At 50.6% G+C, this 17117-nt stretch overlaps 8 protein-coding genes across 8 annotated transcripts; 5 read left to right on the top strand and 3 right to left on the bottom strand.

The window, feature by feature from the left end:
• Window positions 1–82: 82 nt before the first annotated feature.
• Window positions 83–886, top strand: Z518_01961 (uncharacterized protein; the record flags this gene model as incomplete). The annotated part of the gene is made up of 1 exon (XM_013418990.1): window positions 83–886. The coding sequence occupies one exon, from the start codon at window positions 83–85 to the stop codon at window positions 884–886; it is 804 nt and encodes a 267-aa protein (XP_013274444.1).
• A 773-nt stretch (window positions 887–1659) lies between these two features.
• Window positions 1660–2648, bottom strand: Z518_01960 (uncharacterized protein; the record flags this gene model as incomplete). Its single annotated transcript, XM_013418989.1, has 2 exons — window positions 1660–2286; window positions 2337–2648. The coding sequence occupies 2 exons, from the start codon at window positions 2646–2648 to the stop codon at window positions 1660–1662; spliced, it is 939 nt and encodes a 312-aa protein (XP_013274443.1).
• Window positions 2649–4136: 1488 nt separating this feature from the next.
• On the bottom strand, window positions 4137–4887 carry Z518_01959 (uncharacterized protein; the record flags this gene model as incomplete). The annotated part of the gene is made up of 2 exons (XM_013418988.1): window positions 4137–4736; window positions 4789–4887. 2 exons carry the CDS (start codon window positions 4885–4887, stop codon window positions 4137–4139), a joined length of 699 nt encoding a protein of 232 aa, XP_013274442.1.
• Window positions 4888–5226: 339 nt separating this feature from the next.
• Z518_01958 (uncharacterized protein) lies at window positions 5227–6256 on the top strand (the record flags this gene model as incomplete). The annotated part of the gene is made up of 3 exons (XM_013418987.1): window positions 5227–5289; window positions 5339–5653; window positions 5711–6256. The coding sequence occupies 3 exons, from the start codon at window positions 5227–5229 to the stop codon at window positions 6254–6256; spliced, it is 924 nt and encodes a 307-aa protein (XP_013274441.1).
• A 1352-nt stretch (window positions 6257–7608) lies between these two features.
• On the top strand, window positions 7609–8512 carry Z518_01957 (uncharacterized protein; the record flags this gene model as incomplete). The annotated part of the gene is made up of 2 exons (XM_013418986.1): window positions 7609–8043; window positions 8096–8512. The coding sequence occupies 2 exons, from the start codon at window positions 7609–7611 to the stop codon at window positions 8510–8512; spliced, it is 852 nt and encodes a 283-aa protein (XP_013274440.1).
• Window positions 8513–11068: 2556 nt separating this feature from the next.
• Z518_01956 (uncharacterized protein) lies at window positions 11069–12810 on the top strand (the record flags this gene model as incomplete). The annotated part of the gene is made up of 5 exons (XM_013418985.1): window positions 11069–11227; window positions 11284–11382; window positions 11476–11948; window positions 12030–12439; window positions 12551–12810. 5 exons carry the CDS (start codon window positions 11069–11071, stop codon window positions 12808–12810), a joined length of 1401 nt encoding a protein of 466 aa, XP_013274439.1.
• A 700-nt stretch (window positions 12811–13510) lies between these two features.
• Z518_01955 (uncharacterized protein) lies at window positions 13511–14669 on the bottom strand (the record flags this gene model as incomplete). The annotated part of the gene is made up of 3 exons (XM_013418984.1): window positions 13511–13846; window positions 13898–14531; window positions 14587–14669. 3 exons carry the CDS (start codon window positions 14667–14669, stop codon window positions 13511–13513), a joined length of 1053 nt encoding a protein of 350 aa, XP_013274438.1.
• A 1139-nt stretch (window positions 14670–15808) lies between these two features.
• Z518_01954 (uncharacterized protein) lies at window positions 15809–16480 on the top strand (the record flags this gene model as incomplete). Its single annotated transcript, XM_013418983.1, has 1 exon — window positions 15809–16480. The coding sequence occupies one exon, from the start codon at window positions 15809–15811 to the stop codon at window positions 16478–16480; it is 672 nt and encodes a 223-aa protein (XP_013274437.1).
• Between the last annotated feature and the right edge of the window lie 637 nt (window positions 16481–17117).

The following is a 17117-nucleotide window of genomic DNA, read 5'->3' as shown; positions in this document are numbered from 1 at the left end:
TTCTCTCGGACCCGCCCGTCGAAATTTTCAAGGTTGAGAGAACGGAAGGCCCGGCTCCTACTTGGGGGCGCGACATTCAATAATGGCTTCAGCCGCTACGAAACGTACGAGACCTTCATTCTCCCCTCCAAGACCGGGCAAATCAAAGTCTACGAAGTCCGTTAGAGACATCAGGAAGAGCACAAATGGCGTGAAGAAGGCGAGAACATCTTCAGGCAGCAATAAAGCACAAGCAAGAGGGAAATCACCAACGCAGAGACGACGGCATCAGCAACGACACGGACCAACACAAAAACAAAGGGGCGATGGGGGTACAATGAGGGTGATTTTGGGTGATGGGGAGGACGACGACGACGATGTTGATGATGGGAAAAACGAAGATCTAGACATGGACTCAGACCCGGAGGGGTCCAGCGACTCTGACGATGAAGACCTCGAGAACGTCGACAATGACGATGGAGAGGAAGAAGATGAGGGGGAAGACCGGGACGAAAACCAAGAACAGCAAGCCTCCACGCCTCCTCTCTCACTCTCATCGCCTGAACCAGATTATATACTTGCAGAGATCACACACCCAAACCCTTCACGCCGTTCGAAAACAAATGTAAATGCGACGTCCGTGACAGGAGAAGAACCCGCGATTCCGTTGCCTCTAATCCACCGCATCATGCAATCGCACTTCACTGCGCCGGAGAAAACGACGATTTCAACAGACGCCCGTGCCCTGCTGGGCAAATATATTGAGATATTTGTCAAGGAGGGGATTCGGCGGTGTGTGGATGAGAGGAGAGAAAGAGAAGGAGGAGGTGCAGGCCGGTTGGATAGTGGCTGGTTGGAGCTGGAGGATCTCGAGAGGGTGGCGACGCAGTTGTGTTTGGATTTTTAATATTTGTAGGCGAAGGAATCATTGCGTGACGCCGGAGGGTCGGAGGAATTACAAACATGATTTGATGAACGAATGAACGAGGAAGAAGATCGCTCAAACCAACGGCGAAGTGCAATCTACGTGTACCAGGAGACAGAAACATGAACGGATGGAAAGAGGCCGAAATCCAAGCAACACATGGCTCTCTGAGATTCAACCTAGGCAGAGAACATGGCAGCACCAAAGGTCAAAGGGAACACGGGGGTTGGCTTCGTAGTTTCGTAACGTTGAGACTACTAGAACAAGAGTCAACGTCAAAATTTGATATTTATCGTATTCCATCCAGATCACTGCCTGTAGGCATTCCCACCCGGTCTTGGGGTATAATTCGATCCTTGAGTCTATAAGATATATCCATGTCCACTGCATTGCCAAATCAGGCATATATGCAGGAAATTTCTCATGCTGGGTGGGTGGGGATGTCAAATATAAAAAAGAAGTTTTAAGAATACAAAATGCCACAACACAGCCCTTCCCATCAATTGCCGGAGTCTCTGAATCAGAAAAATAAGCTCGACGGCAAAGTTCCCCCAGAATCTTTCGAGCTCGACGACAGCTCAACTTCGAAACTTGCGAAGGAGGTTTAGTCAAATCGAGAGATGATTCTGAAACACTTTCGACAGCTGAACCAACCACCCAAAAGCCCGGGGACCTCCCACCTCTTTTCCTTTTCCCTTCAAAGTTCTGTTGCACGCAACTCATTCGGATGGACGAATGGAGGGGGTATAAGAGTATTACCACAGAGCCAACAGCGCACCCAACACGACACCGACAACAGACTCGGGAACCCGGTAGCCAGGTGCTGCGGCACCGGTGAACGTTGCGGGCTGGACGGCAGCGGTGCTGGTCGAAGGCGGCGCAACGGTCTCAACTGGTGGAGCAGAGGCGACAGTGGAACTCTCAGCAGTCGTCTCAGCAACACTCTCAACAACTGAGCTAGTGTAGCTGGAGTAACTGGAGTAACTAGAGTAGACGGAGCTGGCGTAGCCACTGCCAAACCCGCCGCCACCAAAAGTGTAGGTCTCAGACGAAACTGTCTCGACACTGCTTGTCGCAGGTGGTGTCGGAACGTCCACGAGAGGCAGTTTCGCAGCATTGGCAATGTATGCATCAATCGTGTTGGGGCTCGAATCGTTCTGGTTGATGACCATGGCCATACCTTTCTGGCAATGGTTGGTCTGTCCGCAGTAGATCCAGATGGGTTTCGTATCGTTGATCAGCACGTTAAAAACGGGTGTGAACTCCTCCTTGCCCGTCACAGGGACGAAGCCGGACTTCAAACCCGGACGAGTTGGTGTGGTCAGGTTGCTTGCGAGTGGCTTACAAGGTTCTGCAAAGCTGGATTCCGTGATCGTGTGATTCTGAGAAACATCGTTAGAAGTTACGATACGTGAGGACTTTCCATACTTACCTTCGGGTGAAATTGGAATTGCACAATCGAGCCGACTGGTGCGCTGACCTTGTTGGGGAAGTACTTCAAAGAGCCATTTGCGTCGGCAACAGACACCACTTGCACAATCAGCTCGCCGCCGCCAGTAGCGGCTGGGGGTGGGGCGCTTTTAGTCGCGATCGGTTGGCAACCCGCCGGGCAGGATGCCACAGCGCCCCAGCCAGCATATTCATCGGAGCTCCAGCTGCTTTCGCCACCTCCTCCCCAAGAATACTCCGTCGCGACGGCGGTCGCTGCAAGAAGCGTCGAAACAAGAAAAGACTTCAAAGACATTTTCGGTTTCGTTGTAGACGGTAGACCCACTTTGGTTGGGTTTGGATACAAGTTGAATCCTGTAGGGTGAGGGGGGTGTGTATGACAACGAGCGACCGGCGCAAGCAAGAACCAAAAATGAACTGCAGTGCGTCAAGCAGCAGAAGGAGTGAACAGACCGGGTACAACGAGAGTACAGGCCAACAAAGAAATTGGTTAAATGATAGAATGGAGAGAAGAAAAAGCAAGCGAGTAAAGAAATGGCAACACAAGGGACATAAGTAGACCAGAAAAAGCGGGCTGTGTAAAAGCCAATTCCAACCTCTTGAAATTATGGATCTGGATCTCAAGGGATATGGGACTCACCGAGTCTCGTCGCCCGGTCAAGTGGCCCCTGGGGAGGGCTGAAGTCGTTGTATGCAAATTGTCGGATGTTCGTCTCAGGTGTCAAGGGGAGGAGGCACCGCGACAGGCGAGAGAGATCTCAAAAGACAGGCACACCATGGGCCGCGAGCCATGGCCGGACGGTCGAGTCGGCGTCAAAAGCATGACAGGTGAGTGTCGCAGAGTGACAGGCGGTAGACATGGCGAGAGAATTCGAAGCGCTGGGACGTTTTGAGTCGTGTCTCGAGGAGACGAGTCTGAAGCATCTCTTGTTTGGAGTTTCGTCCCACTTCGCTACCGGCACCCGTCGCTTCCAATGGCCTTTCCCTTTTGGGCCGTCCAGCCTTGGCATCGACCTCGAAGCGACTTCTCCCTTTTCCCAATCTTGACAGGCCCTACGGGCTGCCTCCATCTCGTCTATCCTCCCCAGACCACCGCTAAAGGGATCTTGCCGGCCTGGTCCTGGCCCTTAGATCTACAGTACAGTGTCTTGGTCCCTGCCCTTGGTCCCTTCGGGTGTGAGTCCTTCCGGGTTTCACGCAATCAAATTCACACCTGCCCAAGGCTCAGCCACTTTGGCGGAGTAATTGCAAAAGGAAATTCTGAAGCCGGAAAACTTCCTGCCGAACATGGCCGACGACCCCAAGGTTCACGAGGAGGAGGCATGATGACAAGATGTCACCTGCCAACTGGGGTGTGGCTGCAAAGGGCATGGTCTTGGACTCGTGGTCGCGTTTCCTCAATTTGAAAATCCTTTGGATTAGCTTGCTGCTAGACTGTTACAGTCTGCTACATCGTGCTAACCTCATGCTCACTGGAAGCCTGGGATCTCTTGTGATGTTCTCACATGTCAATTCAAAGAGACGAGGGAGCTCTCTGATTGTCAACACCCGTGACAAAGCAGTCAACCAAAACCCACATTTTAACCTCCGTGTTCGATCATCAATGCCGAGAGAAACCTATTTCTCCCAAACTCCATGCTCCGTAGGTACTGATGTTGAATGCAGGGAGAAGGGAAAGGAAAAGGGGGGGGATAAAAAGAAAGGGCCCCTCTCCCGGAACCTGACACAACAGCTAACAGTCGATAACCAAAGGGATTTTTCCAAGTTTCCTTATCGTATCTTCCTAGGTCATTGTATAGCCGGTCGGAGTTGCGGCAATGAAATCCCATTGACCGGGAGGGAGATTATCTCGTCGCGGAGTAAATTCAGGTGCAGTGCGAGCGGCGTCTTGAACACTGGTCAACGCAGGATCAACATCGTCTTCTGGCTTTCTCTTCTTTGGGCGACCTCGTGGACGACTGGTGTTTGGTGGATCCAAGACGTATTCTTCCTTGAGTTGCATAGAGACGGATGGATCATAGCCACGTTCACGCGCAAGTCTTCGTAGTCCAGCCAATACCTTGGGGTCCATGCCGGTGATCTCTTGGATTCTCTCCGACGAGATGCTTGCTTCGGCCAGTGCAAGAGCCTGGACTCGCACAGCTGTAGAATGTTCCTGCATCTTCAGGACCTTGGGTGCTTTTGCCTCTGTTCCCTTCTGCGCCCATTCTGAACTTCTGAAGAATGCAGCGGGGTCAGCCGCTTGACGTGTGATACTGGTCTCGATTCCTTGCTCTTTCATTGCAGCCAGGTACGGCTGGCAGCCGAGGAGGTGGACACGTTGTCGAGAGGTATGCTGAGCCATTTCCCTGCCGCAGTATTTGCACCGTACCTGGGCCAACTTCTATAGAACGGGTGAGTGAGATAGACACGGTAGGAGAGACGCAGTTGCGTACCTGGGTACCCTCGGGATCTTGTGGAATAATATCCCATGCTGAGTGGGTTTCTGTATCTCCCGGCTTATTCTTGTAGCCACCAGAGCCCGGTCCTCCCATCTTGAGGATGTATGAAGTCACCAATCACAGCCTTGCGGCTGTTTTAATACCTGGAGGTCTTTTGACGGTTGATAAAGAGATGACCGATGTTATCCGCAATTTGTGGCCGAGTTGACTGTCATTACAGGCTTTGCCAGCTGATCTTTCAAAAGACAAAACGAGCTGGCCGCGGTCGTACGGCGGAATTCGTAATCATCAAATGCAGGTTCACTATCCCTGTCTGGGAATCCACAACAATTGACAATACGGGCACGCGTTACACGGCATTGAGTTTCCATGTTGGGCCCCGGCGACTTCAATGCCTTTGCGACCAACCGATCCTTTTCCAGACACAGCAACATGGCGGACTCGTCACAGGCAGCAATATCGCTGTTGACAGAGCATTTGCAGTATACACCTCTGGTGAGTCGTTCCCGCCGTTGAAGTTCTTTAATGCTGATGGAAAGCGCAGTCGCTGATTGACGACATCATCAACTCGGTCAACGATTTTGTTTACCAGGGAATAGGCAGCCTGGAAACAGGATTGTTGTCGACCCCGCCGGAGAAACTCGGCTTCAAGGCCAACCCAAAAATTGGTGAGAAAGGAACGGCAGAGACCAAGTTTCCCGAGGCAAAGCAAGAGATCGAAGAGGGCCTGCACAAGCTGGAGACGCTCCTGAACTCGACGGTAGACAAGAATTTCGACAAGTTTGAGATTTACGTGTTGAGAAACATTCTGTCCGTCCCGACAGACTTGGTTCACTGGGTGCGCCTGAGTCATTACGAGGTGGGCGCTATTCTACCAAGGCAAGGTCAATCTTTAGAATACGGCTGACGATTTTAGAATATCCCATATCCTCCTGCTGAGAATGCGCCCACCGCAGAGAGGGTGCAATTACTTCGACGGAAATTGGCAGCGTCGAGGGCGGTCTCCAAAGGCCTTCTGGAAGAACAAAGTCGCAATGAGGCCATACTGCAGCAGCTCCGAGGGATCGCTGGCGGGGCCTCAAATGAGATAAACAACCTGTCTTTCCTTACGAGCGGGACCTCAGCGCAGTCATTACAAGTCACTCAAAATCCTGAGCAACAATCATTAACCACCAACACAACCTTTGCAGTCTCCCAATTGCCGGCACTCCGATCCCTGTTGGCTGAACTTCGGCCCAAGTTGGGCGCATTGAAAGACACGACGATGGGGGTGGAAACTGGGAGTGCCAAGGACGAACTGAGAGAGGAGCGACGAGGCTATATCGAGCAGCGTACACAATCACATCTGAGGCGACATGGACAGATCTCGGAAGAAAGCGCCACAATGGTGTCGGGCAAACACGTGGATCCAGAAGAAATCCAAGCATTGGAAAAAATCGCATCCATTTTCCACTCGGTGTGAGAAGCGCATGCCATTCTCATTTTGCGACTCGGGTGGAGAAGGAATTAGGTCGATGGAAATGTGACAGGTCATATTTGATCTAAAAAAGTCGAGCGTGCATAAGGTTGTGGCTGGGCGAAGCTCGAAACTCTCCGACCAGCCGAAACCGGTGAAGAAGATACTGGTTTCGGAAGATTCGACAAAATTGATTCACCAGCATCACAATATGTTATGCATGAGAGAGCAGTCATGTGTCGGGGGAGGGCGGAGGTGAGGTCGGCAGTGAGTTGTCCAACGCCGGCATAAGGCCTAAAGTGGTGATGGTGAAAATGTTTGAGGGTTTGGCGGGCCAGGAGGCCCATTTCGCGACCGCCGGTGTAACCGATTCAAGAATGGTCCGTGTGGGATAGTTGCAGCAGCAGAGAAGAGTATCATGGGAATGGAAAGGGTCTGGTCCACTGCAGTTGCATTCTTGCAGAAGCGACCACGTACTAGAGAACAGGTTTTGACTGGGAAAGGGTGCCTCTCTTGAGCTGGACGTTGACTGTTTGTTAGGGATCTTGATGTCGCGTAAGGCGGAGGTGGAGGAAGATGAGCCAATGGTGGGCGAGGAGGGCGTTTCGGCCAGGACGTTGTTTTTCCGGAAGGGTAGGTGAATGGTCGAGCGAGATGGGATCTACATTGATTCAGGATAGGTTTGAGTATCAGCAAATGACCGCAGGAGATGGAGAGAGAGGGTGTGCAGAGAAAGAGACAGACAGAGAGATGGCAATACGGTAGGGAGTCATTCCCTGGCTGGTGCTTGTCAGTCCTAATCGGCGGTAACCGACCTTCCCACCAAAATTAGGCCCCTTCGCTTGTAAAGACATAGCAGCCCAATGGTGACGCAGGATGCTGCCAAGCGCAGCCTCAGCTTGCCGCCGACCTCATCGATCCTCCTTCTCCTCTTTTCCTCCCTATCCAAGTTCGTCTAGCCGCCTGTCAACAACGTCAACCGTCGATATCTCGGTCGTGATTCGTCTGGTAACCTGATGATGGACAGCGGGTTAGGATCTCGTACGCCCCGATCTTTTGATCTTTGAATAGCTCTGGCGCTACAAGTCCGCACGGTGCAGTATGACTTGTCCACCTCGAGGTATTACAGTATGCAGGACTAAGAAATACCATTTCCAGAGCCGCCGGGCAAAATGGTGAATCGAAACCTCGTTTATAATTCATGAGCCTCGTCTTGTTCTTATCCTCTTTCTCTCTTCTGTCCTGTCCCTTTCGTTTCACCCTCTCCTCGTCCATCTGCGCTGGTTTCGCAACCCCCCCCCCCCCCCTTCTTCACCGTCTTTAGTCACTCTCTTGTTCTCGATATTTTCCATTTCAGCATGGCAATTACTGCCTCAGTCCGTTCCTCTTCAGAACATCGTTCCAATACTGCCAGGTCCCGTTCGAGCACGCGAAAGCCGGAATCCTACGATGCCTCAGCCTTGACCATCAATCCTTCCCCACTTCTAACCTCATCTCTCCATTCTCGCAACTCGGCCACTTCTGCCCAGGAGTCTGCATATCTAGCACAAACCAAATGGCTTCGATGGACGCGACTTGTCCTCATCTTCTTGACCATAGCCACCAGTACAGCAGCGGTTGGTTGTGCAGGTCACGTCTTACAACGCTACAACGTCACACACTTGGGAAGCAACTATAATTTACACCTGTGGCCGCGGAACGTTGACATCAGACCGACCTTGGCTATCCTGGTCCCTGCTACAGTTCTCACAGCCGTCAGCCTAGTGTATTTGGCCTTTTCACTCATTCCCACGGTAAAGCTTGTCCCCCACCCCAAGTCCCGCCTTGATCTAATCTCTCCTTCAGCCATACTCCCGCACTCTCCTCTACAATATTGTCTTCCTTGCTTCATCGGTGGTCGGTCTTGTCCTCTGCCTTTTTGCCATACCATTCAACCTCCTTCTCGTCAACCCTTCTACCGACCATCCGCGAGAATCCCTTCAGTCCTGGACATGTAAATTCTCCAACGGCGCATCCCAGTTCACATCTGATGCCCGATCCCTCCAAATTCCCGTGTATATCACTAATGGTATGCCAATTCCAGCCGGGTTTAAGAGACTGTGTACGGAAAGCCAAGTCAGTGTCGGTCTTATGATTGCCGTATTGGCCCTTGAAGTTGCTAGTTGCGCTGTTGCTGTCATGGGCTGCTACCTGGAGAAGAAGGTAGGAAAGGCGAGGAAGGAAAGGTATGCGCACCTGGAGAAGGGCGAAGCTGTGTCTTGAGGGGAGAATGCATGGAACGGGTTGATCTGGCCATTCTGGCCGAAAGGATCCATGAGCACCTTTCAAGCCTAGCTGCTCTCCCCCTTAGGTCGGATACTCATGTTAATGGCATGTTTCAACTAGGGCATTGAAGAGAGCTCGTGTACCATAGTTTTTAGTACACAGCAAAGGCAGGACACTTTATTACTGCCTAGATACTGCCGATAGAACTAGAACACTAGCAAAGGGGTAGATAATCAAATAATGTGTGTGCGAATTTAATGAAGGAGGGGCCTCTAGAGAGTGTACTAATATCCAAGACGAGTGGTTCATCTCCCTTTCTAGACTCCTCCCGAGACAAGTCAACAGTTAGTGTGACGAAGCTAGAGTTAACGCCAACAATAATAAGAAGTCACTCTCTATAAGTCGGGCATTCTCTCTATATATACTTCCAAGTAGGGTGCCGGGTCGAAGGTGCGTGTTATCCTCATCGTGGCATATTTCATATTGTGTGGTGCGTAACGCGCCATTATTATTTGTAGCCAGCTCCAGCCCAACGTCTAGTAGGTATTGCAAAGTGAACCCCTTCATTGTTGGCGGAGGCTGTTGCCTCTGATAACTCACAGCGTGATGCGGAGACCTCATCACATCGCTCTATCGGCACAATTGGGTCACCACTCAAAGGTTTACGCCTTGATTTCTCCTGCGTGGAGCAAGGGACATCTATGCCCTTTTTCCAGAAGAGACAATTCACGTTCAGCCACAAGGCTCGATTGGTGATCCCAGGGATATTGATTAGCCGTGCCCGCCCAGAAGACGCAAGGCAGCTGGTCCTGGAGAAGAGGTGCTCAGTTACAGCGTCAAACAGTCTACAGGTTGATGCAAGATAGGCAACAACTCAAAACGTTGCGCACACATGTTATGCACAATTATTTGGAGCGAAACCAGGCAGAGCAGCAACAGGTAAAGAACAAGTCACGGCCGGGGAGATATCAGCGAGGAGGCCACTGCAGAGCCAGAGGCAAACATCCGTCGTGACGGGTGGGCAGAACACGGCGGATCGACCTCCTCGGTGTACTCATCAGGATCGAGGCGAGAGACGAAGCGACACTTGAGAGATTCCACGGGTTGGATAGGTATCCATAACGTCCACATGGGAATAATTCATGTTCATGTTGCCATGTCGGATCAACTCGTTTTCCACGCCACCATGTTTAGCTGGGGGCATGCATTTCCGGCATCGCAGACCGAATCCGGAAATCTGATGAAGAAATGCAAATCATTCAGCATAAATTGTCGGCCATCTCGTTGATTAATGATCGCCCTTCAGACCCGAGGCAAGCTTTCAGTGATGAGACCATTGTGGCTGGGGCAGCGTTGACAAACGTCGCCTTCATGGCTGATTCGTATCCAGAGGCGAGGAAGCATATGTCAGGCGTGAAGGACATACCAGCTTTAGCATCGGATGTACAGCAACACTTGCAGAGGCAGATCAGGCAGAATAATTTAGTCTAGTCCAAGATGTTTGACAAAGAATTAAGATTTCCACCCATTGAAGCATGGGATGAATCTTGGGGAACTTTGAACCAACAAAGCTTCTCAGAGTTCCTACCTGGTCTGGGCCGTGCTGAGCTTCGGGCTGCTAGGGTTCCTCGTCATTGAATCTTAGATCTTTTGGAAAACATTTGGCAGCTGTGTCATGCCGAGCAAGTGAGTCCTCTCAGTCAAAGCGATGATCCGGGTCGAATGCGGCATGGTGATATGTTCCATTGCATCGAGAGAACAATTATGACTCATTGCCCAAGGAGACACGACTCCAGAGAATAATCGGTGGGATGCCACTATATGGAGAGACCAGTGCCCTTTGCGGCCTTGGATTTTTACCCATCACCACCTGAAGGGCAATCCACTCGAATTCCGGCATTTCAATGCCATTGTCAACACCGTTCTACGGCACTTTGCTAATTGTGGAAGAGGTATTTGGTCGAGGTGGACTTTGCACCAGCAATGCTGATGCGGGTTCTCGGTACGGGGGCAGCGGTAAGTCCGTTGGCAGCAATTCATGCTTCGTTCGTCTCGATGCTGGAGAAGTTCTGTGTCAAGTATGGATTGATCGATTGCGAACAGTATCAATGGATATTGGCCAGCTTCCTGTGGAGACAGGAGAAGTTGACGAGGAGAGAGATATTTGGCTTGATTTGAGACAGGCAGTAATTTGGACAGAGCAACAAAACACTGGCTTCTTCTTCACTCCTGGGCATTTTATAATTGAACGAGGTAGTTAAGAGCGTGATTGGATGCGATTGATATCTTGCAATATTGCAAACCAGGTCAACAATATTTCCTTATCTCCGAGCCACCACCATCATCATCACTACTCCTTAGATTGTGAAACTGACTACGCCCCATGTCTTCGCTTCAGTCGTACACACTTCTTCATCTGAGATGCTTCCATGCGTAGTCGACAAGTTTAGGCTGTGAGCAACCGATATCAAGAATCGGCTGACCCCTCTCGATCGCATCGGACTTAAAAGTACTCCCATATCTTCCTTGACCGACGCATTCTCATCCGGTGAAATGGCCCAACTTGTGGATCTGGCACTCGAAGTCCTGCATAACATCTTCCAGAATGTCGAACCCGTCGATCTAAGTTCTCTCTCCAAGACTTGTCGGCATTTCAACAAGCTCATCCAAAGCGATGAATTGCTCTGGAAACATCACTATCTCGGTCAATTTGTAATACCTGCGCTATGATGATCCCGAGATACTGGCATCGACTGACCTGATGTCAGGGCTCGCCTCTACAAGATGAAGCTCTGTCCTGGCGAGACAGATTGACTGGTCTGATAAATGTGGAAAAGATTCTGGAGTCTGAAGATGAAGATGTCAAAGTACGACGCCATCCTTCGATACTTCGCATTTCCTTCCCCCATCCCCCGTCGGGGGGGCCGCCCTTTGTTACATCCCTTTAACATTGAATCCAGGCGGAATCATTCGATGAAGTTTTGACCCACGCCGCGAAGGTCGATTACCGAACATCTCCAGAAACCACTCAAATTGCCCGGTTTTTAGCCCGGTTTGCAGAGCCCAGCAACATCAACGCATTCTTGTGCAAATCAAGTCTTTCCGCCCGTGCCTGGCCAGGAACATGGATCGCCGCCCCAACTGAATCTCTTCGCCAACTCTCTGCGCAATTACATGTACTGGGGGGCATGAATTTGGAATCCCCTTGGCCTTCCCCACATGAGCTGACCTGTCCACACATTCCGGATGCTTCGGGCAATGTCCACCCGCAACCTGTACGACATCTTCACCCCTACGCGCGCTCGAGAGTGTACGATCTACGCCGCTACACTTTGGCGAATCTATGGGGACCATTCATGGATGACGGTAGCCAACGCATCGATTGGGAGAAAGTGCAAGCTATCATGATCGACATCGCATACAATCACCGTATGTACACTGAGCGTCGCGGATGGACAGGAATAGATTTGTCCGTCGCGGCTTCAGCGTCGATCTCCCCTACAACGAGGAGCAGGGTAAAGCAGGGCATCATCCTCCGACCTTGGGACGAACCATTCCAGGGCATTGCCACTGGTAGTTTCGAGTCCCATCCACTGTCAGGTCCATTGGAGCAACCTCGAAACCCGGGCCTAGACGCACTTGACCCTTACGGCGTCACGGGGACTTGGATGCGCATAGTATGCTTCCTGGACTACCACGACCTACACGAATTCAACTTCGAGGGTGAGGAAATTCCAGATGACCAAGAGCGAGACCCGATCCTGACGCGCGAGGCGTTCAGACTGATCCGGCTGCAGTTGCGTGTGAGCAGGATCGAGAAACCAGGGGAAGAAGATGGACAGGAACTCCCTGTCGTTCATTTCGAGGGCGATAGCAGGTCACTGTACATGGCATGGGATCCGAATGCTAATTCAAAGATTCGAGGTAAGGGTTCCCGTTCACTCACCCTGCATCCATCCGTTGGGAAACCTCCCCCCGGGGGCCTTCCCGCCGGGGGTCCTTCACATCCAGCTCAAATTAACCCCCCAAACACAGGCACCGTCCGACAAACCGCCTCCGGCGCAATCCGCTGGACATCTTTCAGCATCTTTCACGGCGAAGAGCGCTGGCGGAGCGAGGGTGTACAGATCGGCGGCCTGCGCTCTGCACGGGGTATCTTAGGCAACTGGTTCGATAAAGACTACGACGAGCATGGACCTGCCGGACCAACAGCGTTCTGGAAAATCAGCGATGATATCGTGGCGGAGAAGCAGGTACCGGTTCCCCAGATGCCGGAGATTTTCCTGGCGGGGTGAAAAGAAGTCTTGTAAGAGCGGAGCAGAGCGGAAGCGAGTCGTGCTGGGCTATGTTCAAGAGACAGATATACATTGACTAACTGACGGGGAACGGACCGGAAGGCGTGCTGAGGATCAGTCAAGTCAAACAGCGACCAGACTGGTCTCAGGGCGTACTTCTTTTCCTAGCGATGAAATGGATGATGAACCATAATGATAGGGCAGAGTACGAGTACAACAATGCGAAGAAATTTACATCCATTGATTCATAATTACGACGTTGAAACCGCTGACAGGACAACTAGTCTATGACTATCTCTCCCGCTGAATAGAACACATCATTCGGGCCTGAAATTTCGAATCGATCATCGGCTTGAGCAGTCCATTCATTTCAATGTTTTTACTTGACGCCACATCAAAAAATTCCTCTGACCATTTGTCATTGGGTCCCAATGGCTATGTAATGTAACATCCATCGTAAAATCCGTATCCTAACCCTCCATCCCCCCGATCCCACCCATATTGCTCGTCATTTCTCCATATAAGAACCCCCCTTGGATTCCAAGGGGAGAGAGGCTCAACCAGCCTAGAACTCCTCATGAGAGATATCCATCCACATGGGTCAAAGACCACAAAACATGCCACTAAAACGCCCGCTAATCATAGAATATTTCCCGGTGGGAAAAAAAAAAAAAAAGGGGCCAAAGTATGGTCATTTGAATTAGTCAATCTCCATCCTGGCACCCGATGGTCTGGCCGCCGGCAATTTTCCATTTACACCGGGTTTCATCTCAGTGGCATAGGGCGCATAAGCACTCGCCATGGGTTTCTCATCATCTTCGTTACTGGATGATTTATTGACGTAGGGCTTGAGGCCCTTGTTGTAATTGTTCGCGCACAGACATGCATTCGCGATGGTGAGAAGAATGAGAATGATGGTCAAGATGGCGAATGTGGTGAGTTCTTTTCGTGCTGGGAGATATGGACCTTCGTGAGACGGAGAGTACATTCGAACCATCTTGAAGATAAAGTATGCGAGACCACCAAAGTAGAGGATCTGAAAGACCAAATTAGTCTAGGCGGAATCAAACGCCGCGTGACAACTTACAATAACTCCAATGGTTCCCCAAAGGGATTCCTTTCGAACAAACCAAGCAGCGGCCAGAAGAATGAGGATGGTGACCGGAATGGCTGCAATGGTAAGGGCGAATTCGACTTGTCGCTGGGTGACAATGACGACGAATTGGACGGTGAATCCAAGGAAGAAGAAGAAGTCGAACTTCAACAAAGCAATATAGACCTGATACTGAAGATATCGTCGTTTCATCCTCAGATCGGCCGAAATGCGTTTGTAAATGGTCCAGGCAAATTCGTCATATAGCTTCCAGGCACATCCTGCCATAAGAACAGTCCCGAAGGCCAAAATGCATGGAATCGCGATCAAGAATGGTTTTGTGTCACCCCAGACCTCTCGATGGATGAAATCATCTTCCGCCAATTGAAACACGGCATCCCTGATCTGTTCCATTTGTACAGAGCCATAAATGAGGAGGCCGATATTGTACAACACCAAGCCAATGACTTGAATGGTATTTTTCATACGCAGAGCATCCCATACGAGGATGAGTTGATAAATGAAACCGAAAATATAGAGGGTCAAAAAGGTCGGGATGGTTCGAGACGAAGTGTTGTTGGTTGCACCAACACCTTGAAGGTGGATTTGGAAATGAGCAAAGACATAGCTAGGACGAAGATTAGAAGTGGGTAAAGAGACAGTCAAGGTGAGATTTTCCTTACCTCTCAAAAGCGAGAACGACACACGCCTGGACCAAGGCGACGAGGGCGAAGGTCCAAGTCCATTTTGAATTAGGTATGTACATGATGGATTTTGATCTTCTCTTCTCAATGTCGTTCACTGCATAGCCTTCACGGTGGTGAAAGCCTCCAGCCAAAGGTTGGTAGGTGTCAGCCTGACCTCCGAGGAGGGACGTACGGGCCTCGTGGGAACGAATTTTGACGGATTGATTCGGTGATGAATTGATCGGGTCGATGTTTCTTTATCAGGTTACCACAACTAGGATGGCGGTTCGGCTCAGCGACGTTGGGTTCGTCGATTACGGATGGAAAAGGCTTAGTGGTTACACGGGATGGGATGGAGGAAATTCGAAAAAGATATGCCGATGGTGGAAACAAAAGGAGTTGGGTTTCTTGCTGCGAAGGGGTGGGTAGGTGTGTGAGAGCTGCGAACTGAGGGAGGTTTTCTCTGCGGCTAAAACACAAGAGAGGGGGGGGGGGAAATGTGTGTAAGGGATTGGTTTTTGGTTTAACAGCCGTGTTTGGATGGTGGCAGGCCAAGAACGAAGAGGAGGGTAGCGTCAAGGTCGGCGAATGTGACTGAAGCCGGTAAAGCACGTAGATATTGGTCTGTTGGTTAACGAGCGAGGATGGATGATGAGAAAGGAGGAAGTAGGAGGAACGATCTTGTCTTGTCAGCGACGCCGAATGGATTGCGGATTTTTCAGAGGGAGGAAAAAGGCCGGGGCGGAGAAAAGAAACTGTCGGGGCTGTGGGCCACCCCAGGGTTTCAGTGTTTCAGCAAATACTGTACACGGTAAGCCAAACAACCAGCAGTTTTTTCTTCGACCACGCCTATGTACTGCAAGGAAACTGCCTAACGTCAGCAGAGGAGGTATGGAAAACAAAAGGAATTGGTGATAATTCGATATTCTATCTCATCTTTTGGGAGTACAAGTTTCTTCCCATGGCATGGCCTGTGCCAACTCCGACTGCGCCTCAACACGATGTTGTCAATTGGCTTACTAGAAAGGCCACCCCACCCATGCTTTTTTGTGGGCAACCAATGTTCCCTGCGCCTCTATTTTGGGGCTCAGTATGCTGGTGGACTGAAAAATGCTCCACCAACTCACCTTATTGTCACTGTAGGGCAATTCCTTCCGCAGTTGACTATTCCTTCTGACTGCAAATGTCTTTTTCCCTCAATGTCTCATCCTCGACAATCATGTCCCTGACTAAGATATCGCTCAAAAACCTCACGGCCAGAATATTCATTTCTCCGCCTCCTGCTACGCTCGGTGAATCAACTGCAGTTTTGAAGACACTTCAATCATTCGGTCCTGTTACCTCATTCACCAAAGCTACTCCTGAGAGAGCTCGAACAGATCCTTCCACAGGCCCTGCGAAGCAACAAGAGGTCGACGTGGTCTTTACTTGCCTAGACACGGTTCGGAAAGCCTGCGACGCAAGTCCATTCATGGTCAAAGTGAATTTCCACCTCCCAGACCCCCAAATTGAAGATCCATACAACGTGCGAAACCTCCAATCCAGGAAACAACCTCAACCAAAAACCATGACTTGTCAAGTCAAAGTTCAAGATGAAGCTGAGCACCCGCATAGCGGACAAAATATTCTGTCTAGTGGCTTCTCTCCAAGCAACAAGACTAGATTATATCAAAGCATTCTCGATGCTGATTCTCCGCCCGCTATCACAGATGGTCTCGGTGTCTTACACACTGATACCTCACATGTACTCTCAACTGCTCATCTCATCAAACCACCACCTGATTTGATGACACTGTATCGTTCTCCGCCTCCACCGACCGAACCCGTGCAGAATGGCACGACTTCGCCGAATCCCACTGATGCGAATTGCCATGAATCAAGTCCAAAGTAAGTAGAAGTGGAGCCAAGCCCATTGAGGAGAGAACATACAAGACTCCGGCATGGAATCTCGAGTCAAGAGGATTGAATAATATACCTCGACAAGGAATTTCGATCGACGCCCAGGTTCCCCGGAAACGTTATTGAGGTGTTGTGTCAAAACAGCGAGTGAAACTCCTCCATAAATGACAAGCTTCTCAGATACTCGGGCATGATTGCTCTCAACACTCGCGCCACCGTCAAGTCGACAGAGTGCACCCGAACATAGGCAGGATTCAACACATAAAAAGCCCATATCGAGGAACATTGTTGACAAGGCCGGCCCCTTTGTCACGGCATGGTATCTTTTCCTTCTTCCCTACAAGGGCTCGGTTCATATTTGACAGAGACGTCAAGAAAGCCCAGGCAATGAGACGCGGACATTCATCAAACCGCACCAACAAAGAGGTTATACAGTTTCTTGTCAAGTTCGGTTCTCATCCAGGCCTTTCCGCCTGACACTCCCCTATCTGCGGTTGTGCTCTGCGGTGGACAGGTACCTCCTCGCGGTGCAGAGTGCGAGTAGCCCAATTGCTGGTTAGGCGAAACTAAATCCTGTCCTTATGCCACATCATTTGAAGATCTAGGCCTTCATGAGTTCCCGGGGGGGG

Source organism: Rhinocladiella mackenziei, assembly GCF_000835555.1.
Source record: "Rhinocladiella mackenziei CBS 650.93 unplaced genomic scaffold supercont1.2, whole genome shotgun sequence".
Classification (NCBI taxonomy): Eukaryota; Fungi; Ascomycota; class Eurotiomycetes; order Chaetothyriales; family Herpotrichiellaceae; genus Rhinocladiella; species Rhinocladiella mackenziei.
Note: the sequence above shows the minus strand (reverse complement) of the source record. Positions and strands in the feature narration are given on the sequence as shown.